The sequence below is a fragment of the Polyodon spathula genome, chromosome 1 (assembly GCF_017654505.1).
Source record: "Polyodon spathula isolate WHYD16114869_AA chromosome 1, ASM1765450v1, whole genome shotgun sequence".
Lineage (NCBI taxonomy): Eukaryota > Metazoa > Chordata > Actinopteri > Acipenseriformes > Polyodontidae > Polyodon > Polyodon spathula.
In genome coordinates, this window is record NC_054534.1 from 7454362 (window position 1) to 7476610 (window position 22249).

At 38.8% G+C, this 22249-nt stretch overlaps 1 protein-coding gene across 1 annotated transcript in view; it reads left to right on the forward strand.

Moving 5' to 3' along the window:
* The window catches only part of LOC121313324 (microtubule-associated protein 1B-like), a 55630-nt gene that overhangs the window by 14520 nt on the left and 18861 nt on the right, over positions 1 to 22249 (forward strand). The window contains exon 3 of the mRNA XM_041245730.1: positions 21932 to 22014. Within this exon, the coding sequence (XP_041101664.1) occupies positions 21932 to 22014 (83 nt within the window). The remainder of the gene's footprint in view (positions 1 to 21931; positions 22015 to 22249) is intronic.

The window sequence follows — 22249 nt, forward strand, 5'->3', positions numbered from 1 at the left end:
TATACCCAGAGTGTATACTATACCCCAACCATAAACTATACCCCAACTGTAAACTATACCCCAACCATAAACTGTACCCTAACTGTAAACTGTACCCTAACTGTAAACTATACCCCGAGTATATACTATACCCCAACTATAAACTATACCCTAACTGTAAACTATACCCAGAGTGTATACTATACCCCAACCACAAACTGTACCCTAACTGTAAACTATACCCCGAGTGTATACTATACCCCAACCATAAACTATACCCCAACCATAAACTATACCCTAACTGTAAACTATACCCTAACTGTAAACTATACCCAGAGTGTATACTATACCCCAACCGTAAACTATACCCTAACTGTAAACTATACCCTAACTGTAAACTATACCCCGAGTGTATACTATACCCTAACCATAAACTATACCCTAACTGTAAACTATACCCCATCACCTACAATTTTAAGATTGAGACGTAATTGAAAATAAAAAAATGAACATAATTTAGATGTTTTATCTAACATGTAATCAAAGCAACTACAAAATGATATTGCAAAAGTCTACTGGAAGCCATAATAGTAGTACAGCATTTAATGTTAGATTTCGAAAATGTCACATTTTTACACAAGGCACAGTGTAAAACAACTGTTTACAGTGAATACTTCCATCCCTGTCCCTAGTCCATAACACAGTCCATTTTGATGCCAATAAGCAACACTGCGGCTGCCCCCTTGACACAACATCTCTCTCTCTCTCTCTCTCTCTCTCTCTCTCTCTCTATATATATATATTAGAGTCGGTCATTTGAGATTTATATAGCGAATACAGTGTGTGACAGATTTCTGGATTGTTTTCTTAGCTACATTAACTTTAACGTCTACTGCAGCTGAAGCACACAATTACTGGTATTGCTATTATTCTAATCCAATCCAAGAACCTTTCAGATTTTTCTGGGAAACAAAAAATGGTCCTAAATCCTACATCTACTCATTTACTTTTAGGATTGCCTGCCAAGCATGCTGTCGTCAGGATGTCAGTATGCTTGAATTGTGTATTCCGGGCCAGTCAGATTGCACCTGGAAACCCTTGCCTTGGAAAGCCTCTTATTCAGAATGGGTTTATGCCCTTCATAGTGTGAATGCACCCAACAGTACAAAGACTCTATCTTCAGAGTGGGCGGAGCTGTGTGTTAGGCACATCAATACAGATCACAGCAGGAGGTTCATCTTACTCCACATGTCACAGTATACATATGGAGACAGGAAGCAGGAGCACACTAATCTTATTTTTGTAATTTAATCTTACTGACCAGAAAGGTCAACCTTACCAAATGATCTTCAGTGGCAATTCTGTGTGAATTCAGAATGATACGTGTCATAGCATGGGTATATAATGCTGTCTCAAAAACAGATTTTGAAGTCAAGATAAAATGCAGAGGGTTAGGAATCATGCTAATTAACCATTTCCTCATGTCATCCTCAAAGCATCTTAAGAGTTTAAAACCCAACAGATATCCCAAAGATGATCATTTTTTGTTTACTTGCTTATTTTCTGCCTTAGTGGAATATCTTGCAGCAGTGAAGATCTGTGATGCCTTGTTTCTGTCTGTTCCTAACCCTGAGTGAACCCCTCTTTCGATATACCAGGCTTCTGTTCCCCTTGTTCAGTAGATGTAACAAGCAGATGAGTGATGCTTAGAACTTGTGCAATGATAGCGTGATGCATTGTCAGCATGTGACACAATGTCATCAGTTACATAAGAACATAAGAAAGTTTACAAATGAGAGGAGGCCATTCAGCCTATCTTGATCTTTTGGTCGTTAGTAGCATATTGATCCCAGAATCTCAACAAGCATCTTCTTGAAGGATCCCAGGGTGTCAGTTTCAACAACATTACTGAGCAGTTGGTTCCAGACTCCCACAATTCTCTGATTTAAAAAATGCCTCCTATTTTCTGGTCTGAATGCCCCTTTATCTAATCTCCATTTGTGACCCCTGGTCCTTGTTTCTTTTTTCAGGTTGAAAAAGTTCCTTGGGTCAGCATTGCCAATACCTTTTATAATTTTGAATGCTTGAATCAGATCACCGTAGTCTTCTTTTTTCAAGACTGAATAGATTCAATTCTTTTAGCCTGTCTGCATATGACATGCCTTTTAAACCTGGAATAATTCTGGTCGCTCTTCTTTACACTCTTTCTAGAGCAGCAATATCCTTTTTGTAGCGAGGTGACCAGAACTGAGCACAATATTTTAGATGAGGTCTTACTAATGCATTGTACATTTTTAACATTACTTCCCTTGATTTTAAGTTCAACACTTTTCACTATATATCTGAGTATTTTGTTGGCCTTTTTTATAGCTTTCCCACATTGTCTAGATTAAGATATTTCATCTAGACAGTTCTACATGTACTGCATTAAAACCGCTGATAGGACTGAAATGAGAGTCCACTTGTATGCAGGATACAGTAGGTTGTTATTTAGGAAGTTTTCTTGCTTTTGATTCTCAGGATCTGTAGCTCAGTCAACTGTGACTGTATGTGTACAGTGCCAGATCTCAACTGATACTCTGTTACATCGACTTGTTCTGTTTTATGAGAAAAACTGAAGGTTTATCTCAATGTGACATGATGACTCATCATTGCGGCTCTTTCTGGACGCTGAACTTCCTGAGTGTGCATCAATGCCAGGGAATTGGCCACAAGTAGTCTTTAGAAGTATCTTTCTCTCCATTTGCCTTTGTGCTCTATTTGGTTTTCTGCAGCGATTTAAATTACAAATATGCTGTCAGACTTTGAATTGTGCACCAACAATGTTTTGATATTTTTCACTGTAGAGTATATTGATGTCACTGAGGCTTTCTGTGGCACAGGATACCTCGTGGAATGTACAGTAATGCCATCTTGCTTGCGGGTAGAGGGTTTGGTGCTGTGGACTGGCTGGTTCTCCTGAATGACCTTGCAGTATGTACTTACAGTACTAATGACATTTAGTTACTGAGAGAATCATCATTATTGACAGTGAGCATCATCTCATGATTTGTGACTTGAGGGAACATATGGTAAGTGAATGGCACTTTGATTAGCATTCAGGCCTTGCCGAGAGGATCGAATAATGTATTCCGTGACCATCAATCACTCTGGGAGAAGCCGTCTTCCTTTCAGCCCCCCCTCAACACACACATGCATGCACGCACACTAATGTCACAGGTCTCAAAAGGTTGCCAGGGAGCTACTTGTTGTTAATTATAGCAAAACAACAGCCAGGAGTCTGTCATCTGTAATGTAAACCACATACATTATATTCCTCCTATAGCAAAGAGATTCACTAGGCGAGGCAGTGACTGAATGAATGGGGGCGCATGGGGAGGTAGGGTTTGGTGTAGGGGTCCCCCTTTGTCCCGTAGAGAGGTGAGGCTGGAGCTTGAGTCTCCAAGGCAGGGAGGAAGGGACACTACCCTCTGAGAGGGAACGACTAAAGTAGAGGAGCTGGAGGATCACAGCAAAACAGGGAAGAGGGGCAAGGTTTACGCTAGCATTTAAATAGGGAGCTGATTAGTGATAGGGTGTGGGGGGTTACCATTGCTTCACCTCGTGAGTCTCACCAAGGCTACAAGCTAAAGGGAAGGGGAAGGTTAGATAAAAGGGTCGTCTTTGAAAAAATTTTATGCCGGCTAACAACAAAAAAAAATGAGAATATATTTTAAACATTGTGGAGATAGGTTATTATTACAGATTAATTTATAGGGAAATTATTTAGGTCAGAGCAAGAATTTAAAAGTAACTAATTAAAAAAAAATACATATATTCTGAATCTCTTTGTTTGTAACATCTCATTTCTAACAGTATATTAATAAAACAGAATGGCATGGTAGGATTGTGTTATCTAAATATTATTTTTGGGAGCTCCAAAAGCTTTTGGAGTCTCCAGCCCACAGTATATAGTGGGGGGGTTATGCTGTACATCAGGGATATTTGTAAGATAAGAAATGAAAAACCTCCCGTTCTACTAATACAAAAATAGTGTTTTATAGTTAGATGACTGTCATTTTTTCTCAGAAACAATCCTTCTCTGATTTGGAATAATTACATGTCAGAATTCAACAAAGAGAATGCACTCACAAAGGAGAACACAGTTTAAGGACCAGCTAAGCAGTTATGACAAGGTGTGTGTGCTTGCAGACAAAAGAAAGGCATCTGATTGAGAGCAAACCCAAGGGAAATACAGTAATTACTAACAGTATACAGATTTTTCCGTAGGGAAGCAGTCATTATAATGAGCTCATGTAAAGATTAGATTTTCCTGCTCCTGCTGCTGCTTCTGCCTCTTAAATTCCCTGGCAGTCGAGAGGGGTTCATTTCAGGAAAGGGCTTTGAATATCTAAGGTCTATAATTTGCAGTTTTATGTTGATAACAGTCTGTCTTGCATTTTACAGGGGTATAATTTAGCCTCTTCGTAGTTGTCTCAGTGTCTTTAGTCTTCTTGAGATGATCACACAGCAGTATTTATAAATTATTTAAACTTTGCCTGCGGTAAATGGAGGGGAACAAATCTGTTTTCTAAATGCATGTAATACAAATTGCAAAGTTTTGTTTGGTAATAACTGATAAAGTAGGAAAGTTGAGGATCAAGTTACTTGAAACTTGGGAATAAAACAATATAGCTAATATATTAATACAGTTTGTGTTTAAATTTGAAAAACGTGTGTGGGAAAGGGTATGAGTTTTACAGGCATCACATTGCTGCTGACAATAGGCTCAGACCCTTGTAAAATACCATGGCCAGGTAACTGAGGCTCAGCCCTTTCTGATCCAGAAACTCTTGGCTATGAAGCCTGGAAAGAAATCTTTAAAAGTAATGAGGGAAGCTTAGCATAGCTTTTCAAAAAACACATGTCTTATTAGTGTCAAATGCCTTGTTTTTCAGCTAGCTTTATGAATTCCTGATTTTCTAATTGCTATGAATCCATGTCCCATAATCATGTGGCTCATAGCAGGATTATATATTTCTCAATTGGTACAGTATATTTATCAGTGATATTTTGTAAAGTTCCATAGGTGTATAGGCTGTGGAAAATATCTCTGTCTGAGCCAACAGACATTCAGTTGTGCAGATGGTAATCAATGCTGGCCCAGGCTTAATTAGGTTTGGTTCAGCTACATTCATTCAATTCACAATAAATGAGATATATTATTTACTAAGTAGTTTTTTTCCCCAACAGCCAATGGTGCCACTTCAGTGCCAACACACTGTGTTCTGCATCAGGCAGTTCTGTAGGTCGGGAAGCCTTCATCCTCAACTGTAGACACAGTGAAAGATCTTGGCATTGTTGACTCCTTTTGAATCCTATGATGGTGTTCCTTTAAGCTGCATATTTGTTGCAGCAGTCTACATCTTGTTGTACATGCAGATTGACTAAGGATTAGGCAGTGCATCTCCATGAAACATTGATGTGTCCGGCACCAAGCCATTGTTCTCCATGAAACACTGATGTGACCGGCACTAAGTCACTGTATTTTGATTCTTTAACCAGCAAGATACTTACTGATATACTGACATTACCATGGTACCATTAAATACAGCAATGACTATAATACCTTATCTTTAGCTTTTTTTTAATTTGAAGGCACGTTATGTGTGCTGTGTGCTGTATATTGCAAAATTGAGAAGACAATTCCCATTTTGACTGTAGAATATTGTCCTCCAGCAGTCTTTTCTTTTTAATACAAATAACCCCAAAACCAACATCCACTCTGCAGTAGCAGCAATTTGAGTCTTGCATGCAATACCGTGCATTAAGAATAAAAGCAATGTGTTATAGGCCAACTTCACTGTAAAATCATGACGAAACTTGAAACTTGGACTTCTTGAAAAACAAACCATAATATTCAAGGTATCTGTATTAGCATCTGCTTTCAATCAACCTTTTTCTCCAAGGCCTATTTCAGGAAGTGACAATGAAGAGAGAAATATCCCATTCATCCAGTCTGGAATTAACTGTAATAATAAAAAGGCTAGGGCTAAGTGATGGAATTAGGGAATGAGAAGGAGATGGCCATTTATGGAGTCTGGCCTTATTTAGTGCAGCACAAGGAAGAGGGAGGGCAGGGATAACACAGCCAACATAGCCTGACTTGCACTTTACAGCAGATTCATTGGTTCAGCTGAAACATAACTGCATTATCTCAGCACACTGACTCTGCAATTAGCAGTGTAAAACTGTTTCCATCTGCTGTCAGCATTTTAATAAAATATCCTAACTGACAGGGATGTTTAACTAACCATTATTTCAAAAGTTCAGACGTGTTTTGTGAAAGCCTTGGGCCACTTTTAGAATGGGCAGAAAGAAACAATCATATTTTTTCAGCATTAGTTCATGTTTCTGCCAGAACTGTGCTTATCATGTAGATTTGTAACAAGTGTGACAATCGGAGCATTGCTGGAATCTCATATCTGGTCTCTGAAAGTCCAGCTCAGACAGGGACGTGTTTTTTTTTTTTTTAATACATAAGCAGTTGCATTAGGTGAGCTGTAGAGTGGCTTTTCGATCAGCAGTGCTTCTTTACAGAAATGGCTGGCCCTTGGTACACCCAGAAACAGATTTCTGTTCAAGCAGGATGATGAATGGAAAAGAAAAGCAAGTGATCTATCTTCAGTGATTAAACACTGCCTCTGGGTTACCAGCTGCGTGTATTAGTCAAGGTTCTTACCCTTACCCAAGGGGAGTAAGTGCAAGTGCAAGTGCAGTCATTTACATCTAAATGTAATGTGGAGCTGAGCACTGAACAAACATACAGTAGGAAACGTGACAGCTGGTTTGTAAAGGATCTGTATCTGGATTACATTGTGGAGCATGTACTGTAGAGGTCAGGGCAGCTATGATTTTAAGTATAAGCATCAGTTCCAACTACTGTCACTTGGGGACAAGCTCTATTTTTATTATCTGTGTATGGAAATTGCGAAAATTAACAAACAATTGCAAACACTTCCAGAAATAGAGAAAGACAAAGACCTAAAAGCACTGAAAGGAGGCACGGTAAGGGGTGCATGTCCAGCAGGCGCTACATTATCAAGGGCAGTCATGTTGGTAGGCTGCTCCAAGACATGATCCATCATCACAGTGTACCAGCAATATCAAATCAAAAGCAAAGCCAAGAGAGACAGCTGTGGGTGCAGACAGTTAGTGACGAACAGAGGGAAAAGACATTTAGAAAGGCTGGTCAAGTCTGAGATGCCAATGAGTGGCTTGATTAACATCGCCTTAACAACCCCTGAGACGCCCCCACCCCCCCCCCCCCCCCCCCCCCCCCCCCCCCCCCCACACAGTTCCAAGACTCGTTTTGCTAACAAACCGATTGTGGGTACAGATCCCCCTATACTTTGTAGATTACATCAAATTACGTCAGGGCTTGTCTTATCGTTGGTTGCACTGCAAACCGATTGTGGGTACAGATCCCAATAAAGTGACCGGACAGTGTAGGTTATTCATGTTAGTCAGATATGAAACATCTAATGTAGTCTAATGCAGGCACACATATTAGTAGAGCACAGCCCATCAGAAATGCCAACAGAATAGCAAATCATCTCAGTGTTAACAACTGGCACATTGTGTGGCAAAAAACCATAGAGCATCCACTAGCTAATACAAAAACCATACAGCATCCACTAGCTAATACAGAAACCATACAGCATCGACTAGCTAATACAGAAACCATACAGCATCCACTAGCTAATACAAAAACCATACAGCATCCACTAGCTAATACAGAAACCATACAGCATCGACTAGCTAATACAAAAACCATACAGCATCGACTAGCTAATACAAAAACCATACAGCATCCACTAGCTAATACAAAAACCATACAGCATCCACTAGCTAATACAGAAACCATACAGCATCCACTAGCTAATACAAAAACCATACAGCATCCACTAGCTAATACAAAAACCATACAGCATCCACTAGCTAATACAAAACCATACAGCATCCACTAGCTAATACAGAAACCATACAGCATCGACTAGCTAATACAAAAACCATACAGCATCCACTAGCTAATACAGAAACCATACAGCATCCACTAGCTAATACAAAAACCATACAGCATCCACTAGCTAATACAAAAACCATACAGCATCCACTAGCTAATACAAAAACCATACAGCATCCACTAGCTAATACAGAAACCATACAGCATCCACTAGCTAATACAAAAACCATACAGCATCCACTAGCTAATACAGAAACCATACAGCATCGACTAGCTAATACAGAAACCATACAGCATCCACTAGCTAATACAAAAACCATACAGCATCCACTAGCTAATACAAAAACCATACAGCATCCACTAGCTAATACAAAAACCATACAGCATCCACTAGCTAATACAGAAACCATACAGCATCCACTAGCTAATACAGAAACCATACAGCATCCACTAGCTAATACAAAAACCATACAGCATCCACTAGCTAATACAAAAACCATACAGCATCCACTAGCTAATACAAAAACCATACAGCATCCACTAGCTAATACAAAAACCATACAGCATCCACTAGCTAATACAAAAACCATACAGCATCCACTAGCTAATACAGAAACCATACAGCATCGACTAGCTAATACAAAAACCATACAGCATCCACTAGCTAATACAAAAACCATACAGCATCCACTAGCTAATACAAAAACCATACAGCATCCACTAGCTAATACAAAAACCATACAGCATCCACTAGCTAATACAAAAACCATACAGCATCGACTAGCTAATACAGAAACCATACAGCATCCACTAGCTAATACAAAAACCATACAGCATCCACTAGCTAATACAAAAACCATACAGCATCCACTAGCTAATACAAAAACCATACAGCATCCACTAGCTAATACAAAAACCATACAGCATCCACTAGCTAATACAAAAACCATACAGCATCCACTAGCTAATACAAAAACCATACAGCATCCACTAGCTAATACAAAAACCATACAGCATCCACTAGCTAATACAAAAACCATACAGCATCCACTAGCTAATACAAAAACCATACAGCATCCACTAGCTAATACAAAAACCATATAGCATCGACTAGCTAATACAAAAACCATACAGCATCCACTAGCTAATACAAAAACCATACAGCATCCACTAGCTAATACAGAAACCATACAGCATCCACTATCTAATACAAAAACCATACAGCATCCACTAGATAATACAAAAACCATACAGCATCGACTAGCTAATACAAAAACCATACAGCATCGACTAGCTAATACAAAAACCATACAGCATCGACTAGCTAATACAAAAACCATACAGCATCCACTAGCTAATACAAAAACCATACAGCATCCACTAGCTAATACAAAAACCATACAGCATCCACTAGCTAATACAAAAACCATACAGCATCCACTAGCTAATACAAAAACCATACAGCATCCACTAGCTAATACAAAAACCATACAGCATCCACTAGCTAATACAAAAACCATACAGCATCGACTAGCTAATACAAAAACCATACAGCATCGACTAGCTAATACAAAAACCATACAGCATCCACTAGCTAATACAAAAACCATACAGCATCCACTAGCTAATACAAAAACCATACAGCATCCACTAGCTAATACAGAAACCATACAGCATCCACTAGCTAATACAAAAACCATACAGCATCCACTAGCTAATACAAAAACCATACAGCATCCACTAGCTAATACAAAAACCATACAGCATCCACTAGCTAATACAAAAACCATACAGCATCCACTAGCTAATACAAAAACCATACAGCATCCACTAGCTAATACAAAAACCATACAGCATCGACTAGCTAATACAAAAACCATACAGCATCCACTAGCTAATACAAAAACCATACAGCATCCACTAGCTAATACAAAAACCATACAGCATCCACTAGCTAATACAAAAACCATACAGCATCCACTAGCTAATACAGAAACCATACAGCATCCACTAGCTAATACAAAAACCATACAGCATCCACTAGCTAATACAAAAACCATACAGCATCCACTAGCTAATACAAAAACCATACAGCATCCACTAGCTAATACAAAAACCATACAGCATCGACTAGCTAATACAAAAACCATACAGCATCCACTAGCTAATACAAAAACCATACAGCATCCACTAGCTAATACAAAAACCATACAGCATCCACTAGCTAATACAAAAACCATACAGCATCCACTAGCTAATACAAAAACCATACAGCATCCACTAGCTAATACAAAAACCATACAGCATCCACTAGCTAATACAAAAACCATACAGCATCCACTAGCTAATACAAAAACCATACAGCATCCACTAGCTAATACAAAAACCATACAGCATCGACTAGCTAATACAAAAACCATACAGCATCGACTAGCTAATACAGAAACCATACAGCATCGACTAGCTAATACAAAAACCATACAGCATCCACTAGCTAATACAAAAACCATACAGCATCCACTAGCTAATACAAAAACCATACAGCATCCACTAGCTAATACAAAAACCATACAGCATCCACTAGCTAATACAAAAACCATACAGCATCCACTAGCTAATACAGAAACCATACAGCATCCACTAGCTAATACATTGCTGCGTCCTTTTCAGAATTCATCAGGCCAATTAGTAATGAATTTTATAAAATTATGTAAAATCAGGCAGGCCTATATTCATATTCATAGGACATACTATAGGAAAGATGGTTAATTGTGGAATTGAGGTTTCTGTTTTAAATGTGTTTTCTTTCATTACAGGATAGAAAAGCCAGTATATCCTCAGAGCGGTTCAATTTAACTGAAATTAATTCCACTTTGGTCATGCTTCCATGGCAACAATGCACCAGGGATGTACCAGACCTTCTGATTTTGTAAAATCATAATAATAATAAAAATAATTGAAATGTGTGCTCCAGTTTTGAAATGCAACTTAACATTAGCACTTCCTTAGACAGTAGCTCAAGAGATGTTGAGGAAATGTGTTATGGAACTGGTGATGTCACGGTCTGCCATTGTATGATAGATTCCCATAGTGCTGGAACAACTGCATGATTAGTGAATGAGGTTGGTCTGTTTGGTGCTTTATTGTTGGTTTTATATCTATACCTTGCACTGTATACAGTATACTATATAGTAGCTTACTTTCTCTGTGGTCAAATACATGAGTCATTTGGGTTATTTTTACCATGGTGGTTTGTACAGTATTCATCTTTCAATAAGGGATGGTAAACAACTGTTTTATAAATTAATATAATTGTTACCACTTATCATTATTTATTTTTTCATCATAATGCTGATATAAACAGTTAAATTCTGAAAGAACCTCACCAGTAACTGGGAGCAGCTATGAAAAACAAATAGATTTGCAAGTCATTTCAGCTTTTATTTTACATTTGAGCTGCACCTTCTTGACTTTCTGCCACTTCTAAATGTCACCAGCTTCCTCCATCTTCTTGTTCTCTGCTTGGAAATGCAGCCGCTAATCCCACGTTTACAGCATTGTTAGCTCTCTCTTTCAGTGAGTCCATCTGCTTGGAAAACGACTTGCTTCTGTTCTTTATACTGAATCTGGGAGCGCTGCAGTTTATTCTGTGATGTGTCTGAGGCACTGAAAAAGCAGGCAGAGCAACCAACTGCACACTAATATATTTTATATATCTCAAGTGGCAATATAGTCAAATGTTATTCCATGCAAACGTATGCCATGCTGTAGTTTCTAAGGCTTTGGTGTGCTTCAGGAGCCAGTGAGGCAAAGCTTCAGGAATCAATCAGCTGCCTGGAACTTGATGAGCATTGATGGGCTGAATGGCTTCTTCTGGTTCGTAACTTTTCTTAAGTATGCATGATGGCCTATTCATGTAGACACACTTAAAATAACAAACTGGCCATCATGAACGACAGCTGCAGGGTTTAACTCCAAGACATTGATGCATAATGAGGAAATATTTTGCTCCTGTAACATTATATTTTGTTACTTGACTCTAATATATGTGTTCCAGTACTTACAGTACACTATTATACTCAGAGACAGTTTGCTTTGCAGAGGTAGAAATTAGCCAATCAGAATGCTTCATAATGTTGTTTGTTTATTAAATGGGGGTATGGAATCATGCTCATCTTATGACTGACAGTACAGTACAAATAGAAAAAGAATAACACAGTTAGATGAGCAGCGGGAGCATTAGCCAACAGCAGCAGCAGCAGCAGCAGCAGGATTGACCCAGCGAGAGACAGCTGGGCACAGATGGGGACTGGGGCACTTCTCCATGGGGGACTGGAAGGGAAACTCAAGCAGTCATCTGGGAGCTGCACTCCCTATGAGGCTGTGAGGCCCTTATTCTCTGCAATTTGAGATTGAAGCAGAACATGAGCAGCCCCTCAGAGTCACCCTATTCAGTGTGATGTCAGTAATTTGGTGTGTTTTCCAAGGGCAGCACAGTAGGAGATGCTGTAAGAGCAGGTTGGCGCCGGTTCCGTGATTTAAAAGGGCTTTCTTTTCAAACCAGCTGAAGAATTAAAAAAGGGCTGCTGGTCACTGGGGCCGACTGGAAATGAATGGTTCCCTCTACCATTGCAGGGCTTTACCAAAACATTTAGCATGCAATGTTTAATAATGTACCTTCTGCAATGGACTGTTTTCCTTTATTTCAAAGACTCGGTTAATTTGAATCCTGTCATTTAATTTGTTTGCAATCACAGTAATAGATTTTCAGTTTAATCACAAGAGCCTTAATTCGAAAATGTTCAAAATAAGTGTGAGCGATATATTTGAAGTACTTTCAAAACCTTTTAAACACCCTGTTGTTGCAATTAGGGCTTTGAAACAACTTGGGAACAATGTTCTGGTAAACTAAATGATCATAAGCTCATTCCAAGGGGAAACCTGGTAAGTTGGATATGTGAAGCCTTGCTAGTAGACTGATTAATAAAAGGCAGCAAACACCTACCGTATAAATGCAGTCTATGCTAGATAATGGCATCAGGTGGTATCGATCATAAATAAGGACATCATTAGTTAGCACTGCTTTTCACTCCATATTACATCCCCAGTAAAGCGTGACTACACTGTGCAGTATGTCTGTCATACTTGCAGCTGGCCCATTTTTCAAAGATATAATTCTCCTTGTACCTTTATTCCACTTATTTGTAGACAATTAGTCAATGTTCAGTTTATTTAATGAATTGTGTTCCCTAAGATCTGCACTTAACTGCAAAGTGCATGTGGAAAATGATGTTAATAAGTAATAGGTTTCTGACCTCCACATGCAGCATGGGGTCTCACCCGTTCCCTTTAGTGGAGCAGCAGCAGTGTCTGCTGGTCTCCCAGAGATTAGAATTGCAGCTTTGTTGGCTTTTAGCAGTAGTCCAGATGGGTTACAGTGCAAAGGCTAGTGTTTTAGAGGGTGGAGCTTTCCTCTTTTATTTAGTCATGCAAGTTGCTTGTGGTTGCAGTAATAGGATGGATTTTCTTTACCTGTTCATCTCTTTTCTTTTGATAGGATTTCCCCCTTTTGTCAAAAGGCTTTGTGGTGCTCATGACCTCAGGTAGAGCTCTTGTGGAAATGGCTCATGCAGTGTTGAATATCCAGTCATAATCACGTACTCATTGCACCAATGCAGAGTATAATTATATGCTAATGAGGTGGACACTGCGTTTGATCCCAAGAGTAAAGAAAGAGTAAATATATAATAATTGAAAAACTGCATTTTGCACATGTTTAAACTGCCTTGGGAATACCTTGCTTTTTAACATTGTAAATATTATGCAAAACCTGCATATTTAAGTCTGTAAAAATAAAACTGTAACCTATTAGATACTAAAAAGAAACATAGAAACACACACACACACACACACATATATATATATATATATATATATATATATATATATATATATATATATATATATATAATTTTTTGAAAAAGCAATATAAACTATGGCTATGAAACTTCATAGAGAAAGGCAGGTATGGTCCCAAGGCTGTAGATTTCATTTGGAGAGACCATGAAATAAGTCAAATAAGATACTATGAGAAAACGTAATTTATATTGCATGCTGTGCTTAGAGTAGGCTGTTTTAGGATGATGCTCGTGGGGTGGACCCCCTTATACAAAACAACCCTTACCTATTATACTCACTGGAAAGTGTAGGACAGGATAGTTTCGTTGTGATTTGTTTTATAACAAATGTAGAAAAACAAAGTGAGACTTCTTTAGTTTCTTGCTGATAAGTGCAGGGGTAGGCAGGACTGCCCTGACTCTCACACTCACTCGTGGAGGTGTACTGCTGGGAAGATGTTTACAGGTTCTCTTAAAACATCCTCTGGTGATTAATTGTCTATATATATATATATATATATATATATATATATATATTGTCTATATATATATATCCTCCCCAGCACTTCCAAACAATGCTTAATTAAATAATAATCCCGGGCCAAGCTGTCTTTTCCCCTTAACGGCCATAAATCTATTGGAAAACCTCCAAAATAATCTTGCCTCAAATGCATGTTTCATTGCAGAATGCTTTGTCTCAGATTTTCTATTTTTCTCTTTTTGCAAAACTCAGACTTTAGTAAGCTTTTAGATCTCCCCAATACTCACTCCGCCCTCTCCCAATTATCTATGGCTGCTTTCCCTCTGACAAGTAGTGCTTACGAGATAGTCAATCAGGCTATGTGCTGTGAAGATCATGAGATCGTCTCAAGCTGCAAGATGTGGTGGAACCATAAAGGTTTAAAGTTGTATTGATCGTTTAAAGTCACGGACGTTGTTCTGGGAAACCAAATTCAAACTGGAAGTTTGAGACACATGAAATATCAATTCATTGCTGTGAAATAAAATGACATTGCAATGCACGTTTCCCATCAAGGGCATGTCTTTCATACCAGCCAGTGGGAGAGCTGTGCAGTGGGTGGCAATACTTTGGAGGTATGGTTGCTAGATTATGGTATTGCATTAGCATGATGGCCTTCCGTTCTGTCAGTTAACGGCTCAAGACAAAGTTGATGTCCTTTCATTCTGACAGGAAGGACATTAGCTTCTGTGAAAGGATATGATTACAAATTCAAATCTGTGTTTTATTGTAGCCACATACTTCCATTATATTGTTTTAAAGCCGCTGAGCGTTGAACACATGGTTGAACAACTGGATCTTAGCATGTGGCTCAAGAGCAGAGGCACAAGATGACATCATCTACAATGCATACTTAACCTGCTTGGTATAGACAGCTCCATATTTCTGTGCTTTGTCAAATCATTAAAACCTTGAGTTGACAAAAAGGCAGAGAGAGCTTAGAGGGTCTGACCATGCATTTTAAAATCAAACAACGACCCCTGCACATGTTTAATGGTTTATAAGAGAAAACAATACTCTGTCTTCTCTGTCTTTCAGTTCTGTTAAAGGTCTTACAGTGGATTGTTCTGCCTGATTTGTGATGATATTGCATAACATGTTTAACTAGCCTTTGAGATTTCAGTGGTTAATGCAATCACCAGCGCAGCTGTTTAGCTTGTCATCTGAGGCATTATCAGTCAGCAGCTTTTTGCAGAATAAGCCAGTCACAGTTGACCATGATGAGTAAGCAAAAAAAATAAAATAAAACCTCTAGGTAACATCTGGTACAGCAGAGTAACCATTAACCTGTACATTAAATTACTGTAAAGGTATCGGAACAGCCACCTGCCCCCACAATTCCACCTGCCCCCACAATTCCACCTGCCCCCACACTTCCACCTGCCCCCACAATTCCACCTGCCCCCACACTTCCACCTGCCCCCACAATTCCACCTGCCCCCACAATTCTTCCCATGGACTGTGTAGAATATGATTGTAAAGCCCAGGTCCTGTTGCTGGTACATTAAGGTTGTGTCAAAGTGGAAAAACAAGTCAGACCAAGCAACAGCAAAACAAAAAATGGACTAGTGAGAATACTGCTCTATTAACGAGAGATTCTTGCACTGAGAGAACGTGAAGTGGCCTATTTGATCAACCCTTACCCTGCTTGGATAAGGCACTGCAGGGATACAACACTGCTGGATTTTTTTTGAGTGCTTTACAGCACTGGGGAACACCCTGGATTGCATCATTCACCTATCTGTGGTTATCCCCTCAAAATAGGGGCACTCCCCAGTGATGTGCCATCGGGGTATAAATCGATCAAATGAACCCGATGCTGAGCCAGTGGTTGAGCTGGTCTTCACAGAATGCCAGTGCTTTTAATAAACCACCAGTTTTGAGATTTTCTTAAAAGCAGCAGTGGATAAATATAAGTTAAAAACTACAAACTCAACCCAGGGTAGGAAATAGATTTTTCAGTACAGAACTCAATAAATTCAGAACTGAGTTTTAAACGGCTTTGGTAGTTGCTGTATCCTTTTCTTCACTTTGAATTCTCAGTTTTTCACAGTTCTTTTTTTGTCGATGTATTGTGTATATGCAGATTTTAACAGGTCCCCTGTTCATCAAGACACTTTGATACACTGAAAAAGTACCATATGCCTTGGAATTTAAGAAACAATCTGAGGAACAAATAAAACATGAAATAAAGATGCATTTACAAAGATACAACCTGAATTACCCATATAAGAGTCATTAATACGAAGGAATACATTTTTTTGCAATGCAATGCAATGCTACACACTCGTCTTGGGGCATATTGTTAAAGCATATTGTATATTGATAAATGAACGGATCTGGCTGCCTGTATGTCATGGGTAATTGGGCAGTAATATGTTATGCGTGTTACATTTTTGGGGTTAAGAAACATTATTGAGTTCAAACTATTAGATACTAGCAGTTTAGGTATTTTGTGCTAATACGTGGGGCGTACTGCATTTGAAACATGCTGTTACTGCTAGTTTCTCATAGTTTTCTCTCAGTTTGTGATTCAAACATTCACAAACCCTGTGCACAATGTAAAAGAGGATGTATCTTTTCTGGGATTGACAAAATGTCATGGATTCCTCCTCAGTAGAAAGATGATCTGACAGGATTTCATGACCATGTTCGGGCAGGTTGGGGGCACTAATCCATCAACATGAATACTGGATAAGATTGTATATCAATATCTGTAGAGATCAATAGTACACACACTTGTAAGAAAATATACAGCAGTATTTTACAGTTATGGTTATGCTAAGAACCAAAAGAATCAATACTGTGATACCGTGAGTGTTTTGTCTGTCTGTCTAAAACGTACTGTTTGTTTGTTTTAATAAGACAAGACTGCTAACACAATCCAGAGCCCACAGCCAGCACTAAATCCGGACAACCCTGCACATTGTATCACGAATAAATTGTACTTCACAGTGAGCACTACGGCACGCTATTGCTGATGTATATACAGCTGTGTATTGCTAGTCATCCTACAGTATTTACTGTTGGGTCATCAGAACATTTGAATTACAAATAAAACAGAAACCATTCCACCCGTACTTTGTTGTCTGTCTTTTCTTGTTGGTTTACTGCACCAGCACTGCACCTGCTCTGCTAATTACCACTTTGCCAAAGGGTGGTATTACGATCCGTCACTGTTTAGATCACTTGAATACCCTTGTAAACGTTTACTATAATAAAATCATAGCATAGTGCAATAAAGCATAGTGAAAGCATGGTAAAGCGTAGGTAAAAGTTGTGGAGTTCAGAGAGGTTTGTTAAAGCATATTACAAAAAGAAAAATGCCAACCCATAGTTAAGTGTAGTAAATACATACTACACCATGGGAAAACTGCAAAAATGTGTTACAGTGGTAAACTTTTATAAAGATAGGCCCTGTTGTCAGCAAAGCAGTTAACAGTTAATAAACAGAAAAGGTACTCCTTATAAATAAAGCATGACTCTTAATTTATTCAGCCAAACAGTAGAGTTTTCAGTCGTCCACAGCATGCAGTAGAGCAGAGGCACTCTCCTTTCAGCAGAATTCAGGAGGTCTGACCTCCATCTGTCAGTGATCCTCAAGTGCCAGCAGCAATCCTTCAGCGGAGCAATGCACATGTATGCAGGGGTTTCTATAACCCTTGTAGCAATAACACTGCACTCAATCTCTGGACCAGTGTCAAACCATGAGGAAAAAATACAACAAACAATTAGCAAAATCATAGGAATATAACTCATTGATAATTACAAAGGTTCTGCACATACCTGGATTAAAGGCAAAGACTTCTTTGGGCTTTGCATGTTATGACTGCCCCTGAGCTCTCGTATTTGACTCAAAAGGACTTTGCAGAGCTGTAGAAACCAGGTAGACTGCAGAGGAAGTTATCATAGAGATTTCTGTTCATTACTCAAGCCCGTGCACACTGTGATCAAACCAACTGCAGCGTCAAGCCCTGAATCAGACATTTGAAGTGGAGATCCAATGATTTGGAATGGATCAATATACATTATGGCGCAAGCCACTCTCTCACAGCTTTTTATCTAGATTTACACCCTTGTGAATTCGGTGGGTGGTCAGTCCTGGTTTGGGATTTTGAATGTATTATGCGAAGCAACCATGACTGTTAATAAATTGAGAAGTTTATGTTTACTGTTTAGGTTTTTTTGAAAAACTTGTGAGATTTTTTTTTGTAGGTACAATATATGCTGGGAGCACTACTGTGACTCTCTTTGAAGGTGCTATAATGTGGAAAAGGCCTCACAATTTAAGTGAATTGTTTTGCCTTCTGGCCATTCTGACCCAGCGTGAAAGAAAAAATAAAAACCGTACATCTCTGCTGGACAGGGAGAACCAGGGGGCATTGGGGTTTGTTAAAGCATGCTGTTCATTGCAACAAATTTGGGTGGCATTTATATATGGCTGAATCAAACTTTTAAAAAAATGAGATTCGATTTGACCCAGGGGGGCTGCAGGCTTAGCTGATTAATTCAGGTCTGTTGTCCCTACAGGGGGTTAGAAGCTTGCATGTATCTCAGGTCAGCAGTGACATTTCGTTTAGCAATGTAATACATAAAGATTCAGTTCCTGTAAAAGTGCAGCTGTTTTGTAGTGACTTTGACTATTCTAACAAGGCAGGGAGGGGGTTGATATCTTCTCTGTCAAATGTGTGTTAATCGCCTGCACCTGGCTACCATTTTTATTTTGTATACAGTAGTTATTGTGGATGGATTTTTATATTTCCGTGATCAAATAGGTGATTTTATTTTAACTTCTAGAGTAGAAAAATACTCTGTTACTTTCCAGATGTTAGCAAAGACAACGTAATGCTATACTGAGTTCAGCTTTAGTGCAACACCAATAAAGTATTTAATTATACACAGGCTTTTTATCTTGTGGTTAAAGCTTTCCCTGCTAGACGAGATTGTTATATACTCAGAACACAGCTCTATAAAAAGGACTGTACATATTCTTGTCCTGGAGGATATTGAGCTCAATGCCGTGGTAAACTAAGTATGCCCATTGTAAGCCAATAGTTTATATTTCAGTTAATTATAGAAGGTTATCAAATGAATGAAAGCTTATACTTTTTACTCAAAAATCTTGGCCTGAAAAAAATCACAGATGAAATCCAATGTTGCACATTTACACATTGAAGGAAAACATAGGCTTGGAATGAGTCCCATCTGACATTTATAAATAGTGAGGTTGTACAGTAGCTCTGCATTTCCTGCTACCTAGCCAAGGCTGAAGTGGCCAGGGTTGATGTTCAGTCTAGAACTCATGTGCTGGCACTGCAAGTACAGTTGCTGCAGATCAGTCATGTTTTTATATTAACATTGAATCCCAGCATGTTCAGTTCAACACAAGGTACAGCAAGGCATAGGAGTTGATTGTATTATACCTAGGGCTTCTGATTTTCGGTTTTAACAGATAAAACCCGATAAAACACCCCTGAAATAAAAAAATAAAATAAAACCTGCTACAAAAATAATAATAAATACATTTCCCAGTGCTGCTGGGCAATGTCCCGCCTTCCTGACTTGTAGCTATCATTGATTCGTTCTGAATACTTAAACCCACCCCAACTACTGAGTGACAGCTCATTCCTACATTTCTATTGGATACTCCGCTTGTGAGATTTAAAACGAGATTCCAGTCAGGAATGGAGGCTTGTTAGCAGGATTTAAAGCTGTATTACAGTTAAGATATGGGGAGGATTTAAAACAGAATTGTGGCGAAATGTACAAAAATGCCTACATACAAAAACCCCAGAAGAATGCACCCGTGACCATAGGGATTTCATTGTGGAAGACAGCAAAGGAAAAAGGTTCAACTTAAGTGTGAAAGTACTGTTGAGTTACTGTACACATTTTGACACAAAAAAAGACGCTCAAGTATTTTGGAAAGTAACCGAAAACACTAATTTCATACAGTATATCAAAAATGAAATCCCCTTAAAAAAACAATTTACATAAAACTCGAAAATAGCTAAAAATAAGCACCTAAAAATACAATTAATAAAACCCGAAAAACAGAAGCCCTAATTATACCCTTCAGCGTAAGCCGCCCCAGTATTTTATTCGAGCATCAAGCACCTTATTGTCTGTTTATACTTCCCTTGCATTTCTTTATTTGAAATATATTAAATTAACTTTTATCTGTTGGGTTAAAATGAGATATAAGACTCCCAATCCACAGGGAGTTTCAGTACAGTATGTTCATCAGAGCTGTGCATTATTGAACTTGTTTCTTGTTGCCAGACAGCACGTTTTGAATGATGACTTGTGACTGACAGCAACACAGAGTAAATATCCTGAGATAATACACTGGCCTTTGCCTCTTTGAGCCGATTCAAATGCAATTGTATTTTCAGATGGGCTCCGAGGGATGCATTACAGATTCCAATATCTCATGACACCTTTAGATCTTGGGCTGGCCTTGGTGGTCCAAGGACTTTTTACAATAGTGAATGCGAAGCTGTTTCTTAATGAACCTTGGGAGCACAGGAGCAGTACTAGCACAGAGCACAGTGATTACTAATTCAGAGGCTCTCAAACGAATTTTCATTTGAAAACAGAGGAAGAGTAAAATTGGAATCAGGACAGAAATAACCATACTGCAGTGAAAGTAAACCTTTTTATGTATATTATCTGTATGTAGGCCAGTCTCCTAGCACACAAAACTCTCTTTCTGTAAAGACTTTTTTCCAGGTCTTTCTTGGGACCTCCAAACTGGACCCCGCTTTCAAAACTTCTCAGTGTAGTTGTTCCGTACAAGGTTGATGTGTTCAATCAGGTGAAAGTAAGAGACAGGGGTACAGGGGTATCTTGCTCTGTAGTTCCAGTAAGAACACATGACATGTAAATGTAGAAGGTGGTGTGGTTGCTTGGCAGATGAAAGAGTTAACCAAAGGTTAAAAGCTAATGTGAAGCTTGCGTTTCTCCTGCTCAGCTATTTCATGGAGTAGCAGCTGGCTGGGCAGCCTCCATTAGGAATCTAGTAATTGGCTGTGCACCACCAGAGCAATGTATGTGGAGGACTCCTGGTACTTCACCCCGCTGACAGTCGAGTTTGCATTGAATCGCTGAGTGAAACAGCAGTGATGGACAGTGCAGCATCCTCGCTGCTGAGCTTCATGACCCTCACAGCATAGTAATACCCAAAAGGGTTCTTCTTTTTCATTATTATCTGTAATGTGTTCTATTGCAGTTCTAGTCTTACTCCCTGTACTGTAGCTATAATGGGTGGTACACTGTAGAAGATATAATGGAAACTAAGCTTGATTCAGGACTGTTAAAGTTTCAGTCAAACCTAGAAGCACCACCCAGTTACACATGTATAGTCATGTCATTTAAGTCTGAGACAGCAATCAAAGACAGCAGTCAGTTGTTTAAAAAGTACATACAGTATATACAGTATATAACGTGAAAAGGTTTTTTGTAAAACAGAAATTATCAATATAAAAGACTGTTTCTTCTGCTAACCTTTACTGTCTATCAATTTCCCAGGTCAGAAAATCCTGCACCACAAAAGCGATGTCCTGGAAACAGTGGTTCTCATGAACCCATCAGATGAAGCTGTCAGCACAGAGGTAAATCCACTTGTGAACTCAGGTGTTATGTTCAATCAAGTGTGTTTAATAGAACAGTTTTAGTACTTTTAACAATTAAAGCTGTTTATTCACCGTGGGTCAGACTAACGGTAAACTAAAGTAATTGTAGCTAATTTCATGAATCTTAACTGATTTACGCTTCCATTAGTTAAAGAGGTGTCAGATGTTCGGTTTTGGGAGAGATACATGTTATATCAAAAGTGTTTTATTTATT